Source organism: Neodiprion pinetum, chromosome 2 (assembly GCF_021155775.2).
Source record: "Neodiprion pinetum isolate iyNeoPine1 chromosome 2, iyNeoPine1.2, whole genome shotgun sequence".
NCBI lineage: Eukaryota > Metazoa > Arthropoda > Insecta > Hymenoptera > Diprionidae > Neodiprion > Neodiprion pinetum.
Window position 1 is genome coordinate 34,393,929 of NC_060233.1, and position 18,504 is coordinate 34,412,432.

Below are 18,504 nucleotides of genomic sequence, written 5' to 3' on the forward strand. Positions count from 1 at the left end.
ATCAGGACGGAGGAAACGCGGAGCGGGAAGAAAGACAAAGAGAAGGAATACGCCGAGGCGAGGCGGGGTTTGGCGCATTGTCGAGGAGCCGAGGCAAGTGCGGTTCACTCTCACTCTCGAGAGGTGTTTAAAATTATCCCAAAGTTGGCCTCGTCCTGCCACCGCAGAGCCGTGGGACAGACGCGAACACGTGTGCGCCCTGACGAGCATCGGGATGCCTGGCGACTCGACCTATCCGCGACGCTTCTTGTCGGCTCAACTATTTTCGTGTATAATCTACATACTCTAAAGTTGGTACCCACCATACCCACGCCGAGGATGGAAGTTTCTCGCGATTCGAGAGCCGGAAAATCATGCGGATCTGTGCTTGGAACAAATTTGAAAATTCGATTGATAACAGCGGCGGGAGAGGCTAGGATATTCGATTATGCCGGCTTTGTTGAACCAGATTTTTATACGCGGCGTGATGTCGAGTGCAGGGGGAGAAGATCGGTAAGCCTGGTCCAAGAATTTTGTCGTTTAATAAGGTCGATGTTTTTGCGAATTTCACGTCGCAGTTAGACGCGATTATTCTTACGGAAAAAAATTAGGTACGGCGTATTAATTGCATTGAAACATCTTCCTGCAGACAATAGTTTTGATTTAAATTTGAAAAAGAATTCCATGAATTAAATATTCGAGTTGATCCTAAGAATTAGTTGACAAAAATTAAGCAATTCGTTCCTAACCAACGAATCGAGCCAATCAATTATACGTACTTCATCATCGTAACGTTGCCCCCTGACAATTTCAGTTTGTTCGAACATCACCTACGAGTTACATATGTGTGTGCATATAATGTAAGATACCGGAGACCGAAAAAAGATTTGTGGAATATTTGCGCGAACGTGAGGCGATTGGGAGATGCGTGAGATCTTGGGGCGTGACGTCACTTCCGCCGGTGAAAACTGACCGTTTATCGAATATGACAGTACGTCAGAGCCGCGTCCCTCGGATATGCGTTTTCGAAGCCAAGATCACCGCGGCCTATTTTTGTTTGTGTATAATTGTGCGCCGGACGGCTTCCTGGTTGTCAATCACCGTCTACAGCTCGGAACTTTTCCTGGAGGGCGCGATTCGACGTTCAAAGGCGACTCCGATCGCCCAGACGCACAAATGCATACCTACGCATAACGAATTTCGCCTGTATCTTTGCGTCTTTCGTCGCGTCCATTTCATACAACGTCCAAAAGTAGCTCCGCCTCGATTTTCAGCATTTCCTTTTTCCAGCTCTACAAGGCCTCTGCCGCTGTTGGAGAAGGAGGAAATTATACCCCGGGAAATGAACGTTGATACGTCGGTCGGCGGTTATGTGAAAAGTTGACGTAACGATCGAATTACCAGCGAAGGACTCGAGGAATCGCGCTTGCCTGCGAGAGGCCGGAAATAACAAGTGTGCCGGAAGTGGGATTACAATGCAGGTTCAGAAATAGGCGGCACCGTGACACAAACCGTCGAAGACCTATCGTTCGTTTCAAGCTATGTACACAACGGTCGTTAAGCTCTCAAAGCACAAAGCTGGTCCGTTAAACCTCCTAGGATTATTCCAAGAACCAATTCGTAAAATAGCTAGTTACGCAGATCTTGTATCTATAGAATACCTACGGCGAGTAGAGACGGCTAATTTATCGCACGATATTGAATCGGAAATTTCGAGTAATCGGTAACGCTACGAGACTTCCCTTCCGTTCCCGTATCCCGAGAGCCATCGTTTCATTACCGGTGAAAAATGAACACATTATTTTTAAGCAACAATATTACCGAGGACACTTAAATGTATCCAAATCCTCCGCTTTGACTTGAGATAAGCTTTGAAGGATTTTCCCGGATCAACGCTGTGGAAACAAATTGTCTCGACGATTTCAAGGGGGGAATACAATACGCGGAATTAACCCGGGAGAATAGAAGAAACGACCCGCTACCGTCTCCCAGGAAAACGGACGAGGAGAATTAGCGCCGAAGGAATAGGAATAGATTTGAGTGGCAGTCTCGTGGTCCGGTCATCGAAGAATGATGGGTTATATATACCCTTATATTATACCTAAATGAAATATGGCGCTCGACGGAAATCTCGTTAACGAGCTCTCAAGACACTCAAGACTGCTCAAGACGCGCCGAATGATGGCTCCGCATCAGAGTCGGGCTTAAATATCGCGGCGGAGAAATCCGCGCGGCGTAATCAAGGACCGTCAACACTCGACACTCGACACGCGTGTCGTACGCGAGTGACGAAAATACATGACGATTAGTTATAATAGAATGAGTTGCGAAATTGCGTGCACGCTAATATATGACCAAGATGAAAATCATTCAAAATATTGTGCCAGGCCGTTTCGTAGCGAGTCGCGTAAGCCGTAAAAAAAATTTTTTATATTCATCATTTTATGTATAGCGATGAAAGAAAATTGACCGATAAATAACTAACGTTCACTTTTTCTTTAAATCGCTTAATCAATGTATTACCTGGTGCCTGAGTTATGTGTAAAAAAATAATATATTCTTCGTTAGTAAGATTTAAACTGATCAGAATTAAAGTATAAATTGATTACTGATTCTCGGGAATCGTTTTCGTTTTATCGCTTGGCAATGCAGATGGAGAAAAAATTCCAAACGACTGTAATAAAGTCCAATGCATATCGTATATCCTGTTCTCGAAACTAGAGGGGAAAAAAAAAGATGACGATTAGCGGTAATCGAGAACAGAAAACAGTGTAAAAATTCCAAACTCAAAATCAAATAATATAGTGAATTGATTTTATTTCTTTTATTTAGATAAAAGTTCAAAGAAATTTGCATAAAGCATTCGTAGGGTGAAAATTAAACAACGAACGCACATTGGCACAAAGGTATAAACACCGCAGGTATACATCCGGGGATCAAACGACGATCCATTAAACGGAATTTACAACTCGGAAGGATGTCATGGCTGCACGGTGTAAAATCTAATTTTTAAAACCGAGCGAATAGCGATACACTGGCCGAGTGTTAAATGTACAATTTACGACAATGAATCGGTCCGTAACTAACGAGCGATTTTTTTCGTGAGCTGTTACCCCTCGGGGAAGTGAAAAAGCAAAATTAAAAAAGAAAAAAGGACAAGTTAGTTATCAATTTTGGCAGCGTACGTAAGACAGACGGAGATAGACATTACTGCACAGCCGGCAATGTTCCGGACGTGGAAATTGTTACTCTTAATTAGTTAGCCATAATCTATTCTATTTCGGCGCGGTACCGATCGGTCACTCCGGGATGGAGGAGGACGGAAATGAGACCGGGATGAAAGTCGATGAAAATATGAGAGCACGCGTGGCGGCGTCGCGATCCGGATTTTCCCGCATTGGTTCCGCCGCGAAAATAAGAAGTGTTATAGGCAGTAAGCAAGTCGGTTGATTGATAGTTCGCGCGACGGTTGACTACTCCAGCTGTGGTTTATTTCAGGCATAGCTAGGACGTCCATTGTGGCCAGAGAGCCAGGGAATATCGGGGGCGGGCCTCGAGAGGATTGAAGAGGGAAGGAGAGGAGAGAAGAAGAGATCTGCGGATGAAGCGAGGAGGCTGCCCAGAATCGGAATAGCGGGCAGACGGCCGACGCGATACACGCGGTCTGTTCGTGGCCACAAGCTTCGGCCAATAAATTGGAAGACGATCCGAGGAGGCGAACGACCCGCTAAAAGCTGGAATGACAAAAAGTAAAATAGCCGGAAACCCATCGAGCGATAAGTAATTAACAATTAATGTTATAACGTTGACAATCAAGAAGTAACCGACAATGTCGAATTATTCGTATATAGCTGGTATACCACGCACGTGTGATTAGTCAAACAACATCGAACTATTTTTCTTATTTTTTATAATGTTCTTACGGTCTAATATCTATTTCAACGCCCGGCGTGAATAAAATTGTTACAAACGATGACGCGAAGCCAATTCATATTTCCACAAACCTGCACGGTTATACCTGAAAGAACTTGAAGTAGATTCCATTCTTGCAGAAGCAAGGATAAAAATGTCGAATATTAAGTTCATGCTATTCACGTCCACTGTGTGGTCAATACTGGTTAAAGGTTGGTCAAGATTCTCCACGAGTTGAACGTCTATGCGCGTGGAGTTACGTAATTCACCCAGTCTATCTTCATTACTATCCACCTGCTACGTATAATTTAAGCGATAGAAAGGACGATGCTCTCTCTCTCTCTCTCTCTCTCCCTCCCTCTCTTAGCAGCGGAATGATTATTTGTTGAATATTCATTGGCTGACGTGATCGTCAATTTTCGAATACTCAAATACCTGTCCGTGTACTTGACCTCGGATAGAGCGCGTACCGCTAATTACAGCCGCACGATCGTCACCTCGACGTAATCGTTTCACGTTTCGTTTTTCTATTTCTTTGGTAACTCGTACATCCTTCGACAGTTTTCAGTCGATGAAACGATTCGACGATATATTTTATAAAATTGACTTTATGTTCGTATGGTAATAATAACAATAACAACAACAACAGTAATAATAATAATAACAACATAAGCTGGCACGTGAAATTATGCGAAACATGCAACACGGTAATAAATTTTACAGAGTATCAGACGAGATGCATTTCATGCGAAAATTCCGTACAAATCGGGGATGACAAGGCGGATCTTTGTGGCGGTTTTGCGCGACCAGCCGCGAGTCTCCTCGGCGTAATATATCACGGTGTCTGGCGGAATATTACAAATAGGAACAAGATATTAGCTGGGCAGTGATTAATTCCTGGCAAAAGATGCCGCAGCTGGGAAAAGGACGAGGGTCACCGGTGTGCGATCCTCTCGCGAGTCATTACACGCTTTGTAAATCACGGCTTATAATCAGGAGCAGTCTTCTCAAGTATGCGCGAAAATCAAAATACCCGCTTATAGAATTATTTAAGGGAGGAGGGATGATGAATGGCCGATTCAGGGCTGTTCCCTAAATAATTATCCGTCTCACAGGCTGCCTGGACAACGAGCTTCGGTCTGTTTTACCCCGTCGTTCTTCACGCACATTCCCAATTTACGCCAAAGCTAAGAGTCCGATAATTAGCCACGCGTGGATGCATCGCCGACAAACCGGCACAGAATGGGCTTTTAAAATTTATTTTTGAATTTACTTCAAGTGAAATCGTCAAGCTGCACTGATTGGATATAAAAAATGATGAAACAGGCAATTGTTCAGTAGTGAACTCGGTTGTCGGGATATTGAAAATACGTATATAAGATCATCGGTGGTTTCAATTGCTTGTATGGGGTTTCTACACAAGTGGCTAGAAGAGAAGCATTTATCCGTAGTGCCTTGTGAATAGACCCGACGTTCATGAGTTATGGCGTAATAAAATGCTCTTTGGATGCTTGATTCTTGTTTTTCATCGGCAAAATTTGTCTTCGTACCATTTACATGATACAATAAACGACAAAATTTCCTTACACCTTTGCGGCAGCTACGATCAACTACGATGATTCGGTCAAAGTTCCGATTCTTCGAAACAGATAGTCTCAAGAAAAAAAAAAAAGCACAACTTACGAAAACTCGTAGAGATCAAGCGTCGATAAAATCTTTAGAAACTTTCGTGCGATCCTTTGTAAAATCTGCCTAAAACCATTTGAACCAACGATACAAAACGACCTGAAATCTCAAAGCGAGATCCGATATGATAAAAAGGAAAAGAAATAAAACAACGCTCAGGAGGCGAATCTCTCGATTCCATAGAACCGTATCATCAATCGCTGATAATCAATAAACTAGAACGGAGTTCCAGGAGGCCTGAACCCTGCCGGTCCTTTCGATGAGACAATTCCATGACGCAAGGATACCTACACAGATAGAAGGATCTCGGACGAAAGGATAACGCGGCCGTGATACGGGGGCTGCTTACGTGTGGATACGTGGCCGTAGTTGTCGGGCAGTAAAGAGAAACGAGCGTTGCAGGCATACATGCGCACGTATAAGATCTGGTAAAATGTTAGCTGGAGAAAAATGGAGGTCGTCGAGCGAAACGACCTTTCCAAGATGGAATACGTGAGGAAGGAGAGGAGAATAACGTGGCGCACGTTGGCCCCGGGAGGTGGGTGCGTTTGATCTACGGACTCGCGTGCGACCGCGTGTGCAGTCGTAGGTGTACATACATCGACGCGTCGCGACGCCTGACGTCCGAGGAAGAGAGAGAGAGAGAGAGAGAGAGAGAGAGAGTTACGTCGGGGTCGACACCCCTCCCCGCCAGTTATTTGAGGACGAGCAAGCCTCTCTTGAGTGATTGATCATCTCTCCTCCAGCGGAGGGTGTATTTTCGGAGTTGCATTGCGGCACCATTGAATTGAACACGCCCCGTAATTCTTCCGCACCTTTCACAAGGGATCGAGAATTCTGGCCACCCCTCGTATCGCGTAAACGGGTGTATAGACCTCGACTTTTTTATGTAACCTCTACAACTTACCCTGCAACCATCAGGGATATACGATAAAAGTCCACACCGATTAGTGTAAAATTAAATATCATCGGTGTAAATCGTTCGATTCTTGACACCAAGTGGTTTTGAAAACAACACCAAAATAGCGTGGACTTCTACGGAATGTTTTCGGTGCCATATTCAATACCTGTACTCTTCCAACAGTTTACGTTGCAGATAAATTGCCGGCAGTTATTCGCACGCATTTATTTCCGACATTTATTGGCGGCAAAATAATTTTACACAACGTTGTAGCTGTACAACTTATTTTGGTATTAGGGAGTCCTCAAGTTCGGTTTACTAAAACTTGTCGGGGATCAAAGTTAGGGCCAAGTTTCTAGCAAGTACAAGACGAACGAGGAAACGATGTCCTAATGAGTTTCGCATTTCTAACCGTGGCGCTATTGTTTCATAATTGAACGAAACTTTAGGCAAACTGCAAATGCTAATTACGTCAACGTTACCGCAGAATTCCGGAAAGCAAACTTTCAAACTATGCTTCCCGACCAGCGTTGTACATTTCTTAATCCAAAGTTTTAGCGTCTCAATGTCACAATTGTGTGTGAAAATTAAAAATCTGCATTCTTTCGAATCAATCAAATACAAACGGGAATTTTCACACCACTTCGACACTTGTATCAACGAACAAGAGCCATCGTTGAAATGGTGGTCATTCGCCAAGTATTTAACCGCAGCGAAATCGTGCAAGTTATTGGAATCTGCCAACGGAATAGTTCGAAGTGAGTTCACTTCCGATAAGCGAAAAAACATCTGGTTCAAGTTTCCGGTGAATAGTTCCTCAAATTGCAAAGCATAGTTCTAATGAATATTGAAAATCGCAGACCCAGTGTCAGGACATACCTGCAGCTAGGTTGAAAAAGTCGAAGGTTAAAAACTCAGTTTTCCTGCCGATCGTCCCCCACGGCTTAAAATTTCACCCACCCTTCCATTGCCGTTACTTTTTCCCCACGATTACCTGTATATCACACTACTTTTCTTCTTTTTCTCGCAAATTCTTCCCTTTTATTATCTACCAGCCCTCGGAATTTCCGTGAAGTATGTAATCACACTAGATTAGGTAGATAGGTAGATAAACATCGCATTTTTTTTCCGAGCTCTATCTGATACGGATGTGAGAAGCGAGCATTTGGCGCGATGCCATGCGATTTCACGTCTTTTGAAACCGATTTCGTTACGTGTCATGAAAGTAATTCTGAAAGTGAATGTCTCTGGTCCTCGAATTAACGAAAATAATATCAAGATGGTGCGAATAATTCGGTCGCTCAATTTCCTTACATATCGCAGTTTTCCAGATCGGAAATAAAAATATTCAAACAGTTGTGTCCGTGATTATTTAAATTTTTGCTCATATAGTCGTACAAGAATAGAATTAAATGAAACGTAAGTAAACAAAATATAGACAAATACTAAACGAAGGGAATATATGCTTCGACTTGCTTAGCGTACATGAAGTTGAATGTATAGATTAAAACTAGCACGAAACAAGAATTCTGCGTTGGATTAAATTTTAGTTGCTGGTTACATTTTCTGTAACTGCTATGAGTTCCTGACATCGGTTAATATTTGATAATCCTGACAAATCTGAACGTCAAATCCCTGATTGTGCCATATCCAGTGATTCAAACGACATACAGCTTTTACACCTTCGCGAATAGTAAATTTTTTTTTTTCGATGTCATCACCCTGCTCCATTGACGTTTCACTCTCTGTAAGCTGAGAGAGTCTGATCTTATGATTTGTGCAATAATTTCCTCATCGATTAAAGCCATGAGAATAAAATCTTTCTCCAACCACTGTTTGATATCTCCTTTAGCATAATCCTCATAGCCTGGTATAATATTTCAGTGATCAAAAAACCATCTCCTGCTGAAATTTTGGACGTATCGCATCCTCCTGGCAATTCCCATAATGTAAACCACGCTTCTGAATTTACAAGAAGCTGACACCTGACTGATCCCATGCGTCGGCTACCCAAAAAATCCGATCTTTTATCGTTATACTTTTCAAACGTTGAATTATATGTATTTATGTTACAGTTTTCAGCGTGGATAATCCACGATGTGAATTTCAGTCGATAGTGTTGTTTCAAACTCTCAACTCTTAGATCAACTAACTGAATTAACGATGGTACGTTTGGTGGCAAAAGTATTCCTTTAATGTCACTAAAGAGATTTTTTTAAACAATACGGTGGTGAATTGGTTACCCACAATTCAGCTTTCAAGGGGAGTTTTTGCGGAATCAAAAATTCTCTTACAGAGGGGAAAAACACATTGTGGAAGCAGGTTTCAAATATCTTCTCCGGCAATTTTCAACAACCACTAAACACTCTCTTACGAATGTCGCGCTCCGTGTCCTCGTGGCTGTGAATGGGTACGTGCGAATATTTGGCATGCATCAACTCACCTCCGCGTCGGACGTGGGTTCCTCGTAATCGGAGAGAGTTTCTTGGAATACGAAAATGCAGTCGGAGCAGTCGAGCGGACGAGCATGGCCGAACTGCGTATGCTTGTCTCTGATGGTCTCGAGGACGGCAGTTTCGACCATCGTTGTTTCCGGGGTGGTTTTGCAACTGGGTACTCGGAGATAAATTCGCACTGCTAAAACGCGTAAAACTACCGCCTCTTCTGTTGCGGTCGTGAGCCAGGCACGTCGTAGTTTCCTCAAAGATTTACCGAGTCGTTCGCAGTTTCCTAGTTCAGATACCTGAAACACCAATAAACGTCTTTTACGGGTAATGAAAAGCCGAATTTCTAACGTCCCCGCCCTCGCTGCCTCCTGCGCTTCGATCTCTGTGCACATGGCAATATTTTTCACGAATTTTACGACACAGGCTTATTGCTATTCCTTCCCGATCATATTATATCCGCAATTTATCTTTATAAATATAAAAAATATAAATTTATATCATGCTACGTACTCATACTATGCAAATAGGTAAACGGACGTAACTTTATCCCTCGTTTTTTATTTTTCTGCGTCATCGTTACGATTTTGCAAAATTGAAGATAACCCGGGATTTATTTGCTCAGTGTCTAAATAATTTTTTAATTTCTTCGTATTCAGAGCAGAGAATAATTTTTTCAAGAATTGTTTTTTATGCGCCAATGTTTTGAATTCGCGACTGATATTGGTGACAAAAGTAGCGACGATATAATTTTTGGCAAAGACATGTGCCGCTTGGAATAATTACATGCGTGTACGTAGGGTGATTGATAAATTATCACTCTAGACATAACATTAAAAACAATACTCAAAGCAAAACGTAGCCCAGGAGGTCTTCACGTCACACAGATCTCAAACAATTAATTATCTTTTGACCCAAAAGACAGGAAGAAACAGCTGTTAACCCTAATTCATTATATACAATTGTAAAAATACAACGAGCATAAAATATTCTATCGCATCTTTAAATAGTTCACGCATCTGCGATTCGAAACACATTGCACGAATACGTGAACCAAATCTGATTTTTTTCTGCGAAACCGTAACCCTGCTTTGGGAACATGCGGCGTCAGTCAGTATTGCTCATCTAACACCTGAACGTGCATTATCCTATTCGTATTACGTAGAAACAAAAATTAATACGTACGCGATGCGTCTGGTTGTTTCTAATGTTTTTATTTGGGACACAGTGTACAAATCATAGCTTCCGAAGATTTTGAGGTTAGGTAACATGAAGCCGACAATATCTCGATTTATCTTCAAATTATTTCGTTTTTACTAACTCTTTGGTCCACCAGTTCGCGATATGACGCAAATCTCTCATGCGGCGTACATTTCTTTTTTAATTATACAAACAATATCCATCAATGATTTACCAATGTATTCAACGAGCTCAAAAGCCTCATCTGTATTTTTGTTTCACCTCGCACAACACACGCCGAAACGTAAGCACGCGGAATCGTTACTGAATTTGATAAGGTGGCGCCATCTTGCGGCGTTCATTGCAACCAATCTTTACCACGAAAAATTAAGATATTCGTAAGATGAAGATATTTCTTTGGCGAAAAGGTAAGAAATCTATGAGTACTTATTGAAATTTTGTGGTAAAATTATTCGGCATGAATTATGAGTTAAAATTACTTTACAATGTTTAAACCGGTAAACAATTTTTGAAAACCAAAATTTTCAAACATACCAATTACAAAGAAAACCTCCAATTTCTTACATTAAATATACATTTATTTTAATATTAAAGATAAGTAACAAGGGATATATCTGGTAAACTTTGTAAAAAATTTTTTGTCACAATGTACTCTGGAAATTGCTGTGATAACGGGATATAACGGGATCTAAGACACATTTTCACGAATATAATATATTTAAGACACCATGTTCGTATTACCTTCTTGTTTAGCGAAGAATGCCGCGGACGGTTTAGCTTGAAATAAAATATCACCCTTACCATTGTTCTCGAATTGACAATCTTTGATATTAATTTCGGAGACATTCTGCAGCAGCTCACTACTCCCAATCTTTCCCTCAGGGCCAGTTACATACTTTTGAGTTTCCATGCGTATACTGTGCTCTTTGAAATTCGATAATGAGCAATTATTTACAGCCAAACTTGAATTATCGTGCATCTGAAATAATGATATTATCAATAATGAGCCCACGTGTGAATCAGGTCCTTGAGAATCTCACACTACCAGTACATTTTTCATGTAATTAGAGTGTTAAAAATGATTATGGAATTTTTATAGAACTAACAGCACTTAAATATTAATCATCACCTTACCTGAATACCTTCGACACATTCGTTGAAGTAGCATCCATCTAAAGTAACACTGCCTCCTGAATGAATTACAATTGCAGTTCCAAGCCCTTCAAATGTCGTATTTTGGGCGATTAATTTAGCCCCAGGCAGAACCACAGTGCCTAGTTTGATGACACTTTTATTTGTAACGAAAATCCTGCACCCAATGAGTTGGACCTTCCCTTTGCGAGCTAGCAAACCCATCTGAAGATCGCCTAATTGAATGGAGATGCCTTCTAAATATACCTGGTGATACGAAAGTTAATGAGTATGATGTTATACATATATTAGTAATAGTATAGTTATTTTTTTCGTAAATGTCATTCGTACCTCCCCGCCTGAAAAATCCATCAAGGACGGCCCACATTCGGTCTCCCTTCCACAGATAACTGTATCTCCAAGTCTGCCGAACCCCTTGAATTTGCCTCCTTCCTCCAGGCCTCCAACGCCTCTGATTTGGTGCTCTCCTTCACCGAGAACTACTATATCACCTGCTTCAGAAGTATCCAGTGCTTCTTGCAAGCAATTTGAAGTTCTGAATAATATATAATGATGAAAAAAATGTTAGAAATCGTCAGTTCTCTATTTTTTGTAAAATCAAGGTTCCCAGATCTGATTTATTGAAAAATAGGTAATGTATTTCAACTAAAAATCATTTACTGTTGAATATGCGTAACGATCATTAGTCATAAAATGAGTCATACAGATTATGAAACCTCTTACTTCAAAAACATATCGGGACCAATGACTGTCTGAACATTGCTCAAAGACGAGATCATGTCTTGAACAGATCCTCCGAGCCAAACAAAATATCCTTCAGATCTCGTCCCTCTGCTTTCCCGGTTCTTAACTTCTTTATCCGTCATGTTCGAGCCTTTATTTCTGGTGAGGACTTCCCTCATAACAGGATTTTCCAGAACTTCCATCTCAGTTTTAATCTGCTGTAGTCGAAAATGAAGCTTCATTAACTGGCAGGCTTTTCCGTCATCGAGCACTTGATCCTGATCCTCTTCTTCGTCTGATATATCTTCCTCGAGCCTTGTGATTTTTGCTTGAATATCCCTCCCTTCTCTGGTCAAGCTTCTTATAACGTCGCAAGTTTCTTTGTTGACAACCCCGCGTTTCATGTCAAAAAATAATCTTATTCTTGGCTCCAAATGAAGTGAAACCCAGTCGGTGTCGTCATCGTCATCCGTATCCCACGGCATCCAGAGATAATTAAAAAAGAATCTTAACTGATCGATGCAGTTAGCTGTACCAATCATATCAAGGACTGTATTCTCTTGGTGCTGAGTTGGGTAAAGCTCGTTCAGAGGAACGTCATACTTTTCAGGAAGCTGTATCTCATCTTGAACAGCAACTATTTTAACAAGTGCAGATAATTCTTGGAAATCCACATTCTCAACCTCAACAACAACAATTGTAGGATAATGGATTTCGAAGTCCTGACAGGTCAGCCTTGGGATTTTCCATAGGGCACGCCAACCAACTGGTTCTATCACCAGTTCAACATAGCAGGACCATTCGGAGTGAATCTGAGATGCTGGAATTACCTTTGCACCCGCTGTTAATATTTCCGAGTATTCGACCAGCCGCTCCTGCAGGCTTTTATCAAACGCAAATATTTCCATGGACATCTCTAGCCTCCGTTTCACTTTAATAGCTGGATAAGCAAAACATTATTGTTAACCACTGGTCAAGGACGCATCAGGCCTATAACCCATTTCAAAAAGTAGAGAAACAAAGAAATTGTTGAATAATCATTTGAAAGGAGGATTTAAAATCACTAGAGTTGAACTGAAATGATATTACTTTGAGATAGAGAAAAATTTTCAACTCTAAATTTGATTTCAAAATACCTGATACCAACGGCTTAAAAAACTACTATTTACCTGAATTTGATTCACTAAAAAGAAAAAGTATTCACGTTTAAATAACTCTTGCGACAGGAATGCAAACAGGCTGCTAAAATTGCTAAAATAACAGCACGCCATTAACCACAAACATGCAACAACCGGTATCCCAAAAACGTTACGCCGTGTCGTCTGCTAAGCAGCGACGTTGGTCGCTAAAAGATTCGGTTAATTCTATTTACGCAGCCACGATATGTGTTTGAAAGTGACTTCGGATTATTACTCAGGCCTCAAGAGCTATTTGGTGTTTTCAAACTCTGTGAACATTAATTGAAAACTTTTTTTTTTCAAGTTTAAAAACTGTCGTCACACCGTGTCAGGTTGAACGAGCCAATCGCATTCAAGAACCCGGCGTTGCTAGGCGTGAAACAACATGGCGGCTTACATGACAGATTCGATAGTAAACAAATCTTTTGACATTGCAGACGCATGTACTAACCACGCACTAACGTGTAGTTCTTCAATACATACAACGCAAGTTATGGAACTTTAGAAATAATATTCATGAGCCTTGTTTAAAATGAATCCAGAAGTTATAGGTTCGTTAAAAAAATATTTCTTGACCCACTTTCAAACTGTCACCAACAGACTGGCGTGATAAACTGCACTACATTTAATTTAATGATACGACCTGACATTCACTTCCTAACTTACTTATCAGTCCAACATTTTGTGATTCAGATCACATAACACCCATGGATACTGACAGCGAAGAAGTTCACGAGGAATCCAAGGGTGTCAGAGACGCAGGTTTCGATAAAATCATCGGGTACATAGAAGATCTTTTGATGGGTACTGAGAATTTTATGATTCTTCTTTGAATCTGAGAATCTTTGAAGCAAAAATTTAGGAAAGCGATGTTTTATCTCTTTTATAGAGCAGCTAATTTTTATTCCAAAGTATAAACAAAATTCCTGTTTTAGAAAGCGAGTTCCAAGAGCTACAGCAGAAATTTTTGGAGAACTACTGGCACATATTTGGACCCGAGGAAGAGAATAAACTGATTTACATGGAAATATTTAATCAGTATGTAAGTTTTGCATAACTAGGAAACTTACATGTAGAAAATTAATTTTATTAGTCAGAGTGTATAGCTAGATTAAGGTATCACCAACTTGTTTAATTCTCTTCTCTTTCGCAGAACCAGGAAATAGAAAACTACATCGTTAAGCAGCTCAAGAAGTCTGTTCCTAACTTTTCAATCCACGTTCTGTTAGACCAGCTTAAGTATGAGACAATAATTGCTGTGAAACCCGTAGTTTTGTAAACAGTGCTGTTCGCTAATATGCCTTTTTTTCTTACAGTGAAAGACGTCCTGAACTGGATGGAGAAGTTTTTGAAGTTTTAGCGACGTTAACAGACTTTCTATCATTCAAAGAAATGATTTTAGATTACAAAGCTGTAAGTTTTGGATTACTGCTTCATCGTTGGGGCACTTTCTTTTATCATTGACAATGAGTTGCGTTTGAACTCAAACAGATAATATATCAATATAAAACCAATTTATTATTCGTTAGGTAAAAGAAGGAAAGGTGGAAGACTTTAGCGCCGGGATTTCGATTACATCTATCAAATCAACGAGCTCAGAGCGGGATGAGCCTACTGGTTAACCAATCGCGAGCTCCATCCAAATGATACATTTTATAAAATGCTTACCTAGCACTTTTTTCAAATTTATCCATACTATTACTAATTATCTAGTATTTGTTAGATGTAAGATAGAAAATAAACGCGAATGAAGTTGGAATTCAATGGTATTTTGTTTTATTATTGTGATAAACTAGTACCTGTGGTTTATTTTAAATATTAAAAATTCACGAATAACTGCAGTCTTCATTAATTCAAAAAGAAACGCAAATGGTGTTGATTACTTTTTTTTTTTTTAATTTATCGCACTGTCTTGTTTCGTTTGTTTCATAAAGATAGTTTCCACTTACTAGAACGGAACCTGTGCGCAAATTAATCATCGAGAAAATTCAAAAAATTTGTAACCATTAAACGTAGCTTTCAAAATCATAATCTATTTAAATGTTTGAATCGTACATTTTTTCAGCTTTGTACGCAAAAATAAATTCACTCCTTCAATGCATTAGTATTTCCATTTGAACGAGTCTACTGTTTGTTTCGTTCGGCATTCGATAAGGGATCGTGCCCGCAAAGCTGGTCAAGGCTCTGGCTTGTTCTCTGAGATCGCAAAGTTGCTGTTCCCTCGCAACCTCGTCGCCTGGTTCAGTTGAGCGTAGTTTTTGATACAGCTTATACAAAATAGTCATTGTAGCAAGAAGAACGTCAGCTAGAGCACCAGTAATTTCTGCTGAAACCCGACGGAGCGCTGTAACACGTTCGTCAACTTCTCTAACATGTAGCGGTAATAATCCGGAATCCGCGATGGTCTGAAATAATTTGTTGTTTCAATATCAACCACTTCAAACGTAACAAACCCGTAAGGTGAATCAAAGAAGCTTACCCTCAGAGCATTTTGATGCTGTTCGCTATGGAATTGGTCAAAGAATACCATAAGATCTCTTAGGGTGTAAAAAGCAGCTACAGATTCTGCTGGAGCTTGAATAGCTGTCCCTTGGTACCTGTTAACATTTATTGAGGACGGTAATTTTACGCTGTTTAAAAGATCTCGGAAGTTTTTGAAATATACCTGAAACTGATGTCGTTGGCAGTATCTTGAAGCCTAGATCTGAGTGAGCCAGGAGTACTTTTCTGACTCACCACTTGTGCAAGCAAGGAGCACATCAGACTCAAGACTTTCTCGTGATTTCCAGCTAAATCGTACATAGTAACTGCATCTTCAAGTAGACCTTTTCGATTCAAAGTTTCGGCGCTGATATTAATCACATCTTCCACATTAATTTGGAACTCATCCAATATTCCTGGAAGCCGTTGACCCATGTCTATTCGTCCAATCAGCAGGCTTCGATTGGTCGGCGAAGCATCTACAACCATCTCTGCAGCCGAAGCTGCAAACATATTCCGATCATACGGATCGTTCATCGTCCTAGACAAGAATGTTCAAATATATAGGACGTGATGTTTCATTTTCTTATATATATATTCTTTAGAAACCAAAATATTTTCAGTATCTGACCTCAATAAAAAGAGGTAATGCAGACTCTCCTTTGGATCAGAAGCCTCGAATCTTTTAACATACAGCAAAATTAAACGTGCAAAATTGAGCCTTTTCGCAGGGGGCTTGTCAACAGGATCAACACTTATTAAAGGCGCCAATACACTTTGACTGACTCCAAGTAAATTATGTTCGTGCATAGCCGCAGCGAGGTGGACAGCATGTGGCAATAATCGAGCACCCGCACCTCGTGCCAAAAATTCAATGGCTGCCTCAAATTGACCAGTCAAAAACAGCATTGAAAAATAAAGGTAAGGCTGCTCATGAGCATGATAATAGGATTCCCCTGAAGAACAAACATTGAGACATGGTTACTAAACTATAAAAACTTGGTATACTATTAACATAATTATGAATTTTCAGACTTAGTATTTCAACAAAGTTCTCGAAATCTTATTCAAGTCAAATATTTTTGGTTCTTACCATATTCTTCTAGAATCGTGGTCTGTAGGTGATCTAGAGTAAGTTTATTTTCAGAATCTGCCTGATCTCTGACCTGACATAAGCGTAGCCACAAATAATCATCAGCAGTGGTCATAACTTCGGAATGTAAATCATCAGGATCGCAGGGCACAAGGGCGCAGTAAGCGGCTCTTTTATAAGGATCAGTAGCTGACCTGACGTGTCGCCGATACTGTAATTTAACAATAGATTCCGATCTACTGCCAGGACGCTGAGTACTACTGTTCGCAGCTTCTTCCACGACAGCTCTAAACTCGTCAACACTCGAGCCAGCTTGTTTGAGACAATGTAAAGCAGCATGGAAATCCCCGGCTCTCATACAGTAGTAGACTAACGGCCACAATGGCATGCCATCAACTTGTATCCCCTCTAAGCCGAGCGTTGATTGTATTTTGACTCTTACAAAGCTTTTCACAAGCGGCAAAGTGCCAGGAATGCCGCCGCGCATTGCTTGGGCAAGATTCTCGCTGATAATAGAATTCATGAAGTCTGTGTAACGATTTTCAAGGTACTTCCGTGCCTGGGATACTATTTTTCTCTCAACCTGAGAGCTGCTTCTCGATTTCATTTGATCACCCCTTGGAGTTACGGGAATATCCACCATGGCTTTGACCATTTTCCACATATCTGCTACTTTCTTATCATCAAAGCTCTCCGAAGCCTTGGCTAGGATTTTAAACAAGTTTGGTCGTGTTATGCCTCTCAATACGTGGTCATTGTAATTCCGCACTTCCTTAGCATACGCAGCTTCGATGCTGGACAGACCGCTTACAGCGGAACCTGCAAGTTTGGTTCGCTGGGGCATGCCCCTTAGGTCGACCAATTCTCCGGAGGGAGCAGTCATTGCATTCATTATTTCATAACGCATTTGTTTCCATTCCCCCAGCATGTGTTGGAGCTGCTGAACTCTATTTAGCTCAAATGTCTGTAAGAAAAAATGCTTTTACTTAATTACAATTGTTTCATTTGATATTGTGTTACTCGAGCATTAGAAAATTATAACTATACGTACGTCTTTATGTACTTGTTCAATGATAGAAAGAATGGCATTTTCTTTTTCATTTCTCAAGTAGCTAACAATGTCTGTATCTGCGACGGGATCCAATGGCTCAAAAGTACGCCGTGCACTCAGAGAATTCAATTTTTGTGATATTTGCGGTAGGTCAACACCACGCGAACCCAATAAGAGATGTCTGCAGTAAATTGAAACGGATTTAATTATAAATGGCAAGGAGGTCGAGCCTCGACAATTTTGAGGTTACATTTAAACTCCGCGAGAAAAAAAAGTGGATACGTACAGAAATCCGGTGGTGCCAATTTAAATTAGTCATCCGTTTTTGTTTTACACTTAAAGAACTAAAAATTGGATATTTAATTTCCGTACTTACGCCTGTACTTGATTATCCTGACTGCTGGGCTGAGTGACGCGGGACCAAAGTTCGTTAGAGGCTTCTAAAATCTGTCTTAAGTTTCTTTCGACTTGCGGTAATTCGCCGTTTCCCTCTACAGCGGCTGACAATTGCTCAGCCGACCGTAGGAGCTCGTTAAAATCTGAATCACCCATTCTGAAGAATTTCAACAATAAATTAACACGGCGAACTGAGGTTAGAGTAGTCCCGTACACGCCATTTACAAATTTGAAATTTCGTCTGCACGGACCAGCACGGACTTCAACCGACTGGACTGCCATCTGATCCTCGCATCAACAATTAAACT

The 18,504-nt window shown here is 40.7% G+C and overlaps 3 protein-coding genes across 7 annotated transcripts in view; 1 reads left to right on the forward strand and 2 right to left on the reverse strand.

Annotated features, from left to right (window-relative positions):
• LOC124212480 (pseudouridylate synthase RPUSD2) overlaps window positions 1-13,395 on the reverse strand; it is an 89,011-nt gene extending 75,616 nt beyond the window's left edge. Inside the window, exons 1-6 of one of the 2 annotated variants that reach the window (XR_011176434.1) lie at window positions 13,167-13,395; window positions 11,998-12,937; window positions 11,605-11,809; window positions 11,257-11,520; window positions 10,108-11,101; window positions 9,095-9,221 (exon numbers count right to left, since the gene is read on the reverse strand). Coding sequence is in view for 1 of the 2 variants with exons in the window: in XM_046612545.2 (XP_046468501.1) it covers window positions 8,922-9,221; window positions 10,337-10,366 (330 nt within the window). In the remaining variant the exon portion in view is untranslated. Of the gene's footprint in view, window positions 1-8,921; window positions 9,222-10,107; window positions 11,102-11,256; window positions 11,521-11,604; window positions 11,810-11,997; window positions 12,938-13,166 lie in introns of those variants that run through there. The other variant, XM_046612545.2, reaches the window with a different exon arrangement.
• Window positions 183-14,934, forward strand: LOC124212486 (ADP-ribosylation factor-like protein 2-binding protein). Of its 4 annotated transcripts, XM_046612564.2 has the most exons (7): window positions 183-492; window positions 3,478-3,759; window positions 13,869-13,979; window positions 14,111-14,217; window positions 14,329-14,414; window positions 14,492-14,588; window positions 14,705-14,934. In XM_046612564.2, exons 3-7 carry the CDS (start codon window positions 13,883-13,885, stop codon window positions 14,795-14,797), a joined length of 480 nt encoding a protein of 159 aa, XP_046468520.1. In that variant the 5' UTR covers window positions 183-492; window positions 3,478-3,759; window positions 13,869-13,882; the 3' UTR covers window positions 14,798-14,934. The 4 variants fall into 4 exon arrangements, with proteins under 4 accessions (XP_046468520.1, XP_046468518.1, XP_046468516.1 ...); XM_046612562.2 differs by lacking the exons at window positions 183-492; window positions 3,478-3,759 and adding an exon at window positions 8,987-9,249; XM_046612560.2 differs by lacking the exons at window positions 183-492; window positions 3,478-3,759 and adding an exon at window positions 10,439-10,529.
• LOC124212475 (nuclear pore complex protein Nup93) lies at window positions 13,968-18,461 on the reverse strand. The gene is made up of 8 exons (XM_046612531.2): window positions 18,177-18,461; window positions 17,801-17,981; window positions 16,750-17,713; window positions 16,288-16,612; window positions 15,841-16,197; window positions 15,655-15,772; window positions 14,303-15,580; window positions 13,968-14,018 (listed from the first exon to the last, which is right to left on the reverse strand). Exons 1-7 carry the CDS (start codon window positions 18,350-18,352, stop codon window positions 15,269-15,271), a joined length of 2,433 nt encoding a protein of 810 aa, XP_046468487.2. The 5' UTR covers window positions 18,353-18,461; the 3' UTR covers window positions 13,968-14,018; window positions 14,303-15,268.
• Between the last annotated feature and the right edge of the window lie 43 nt (window positions 18,462-18,504).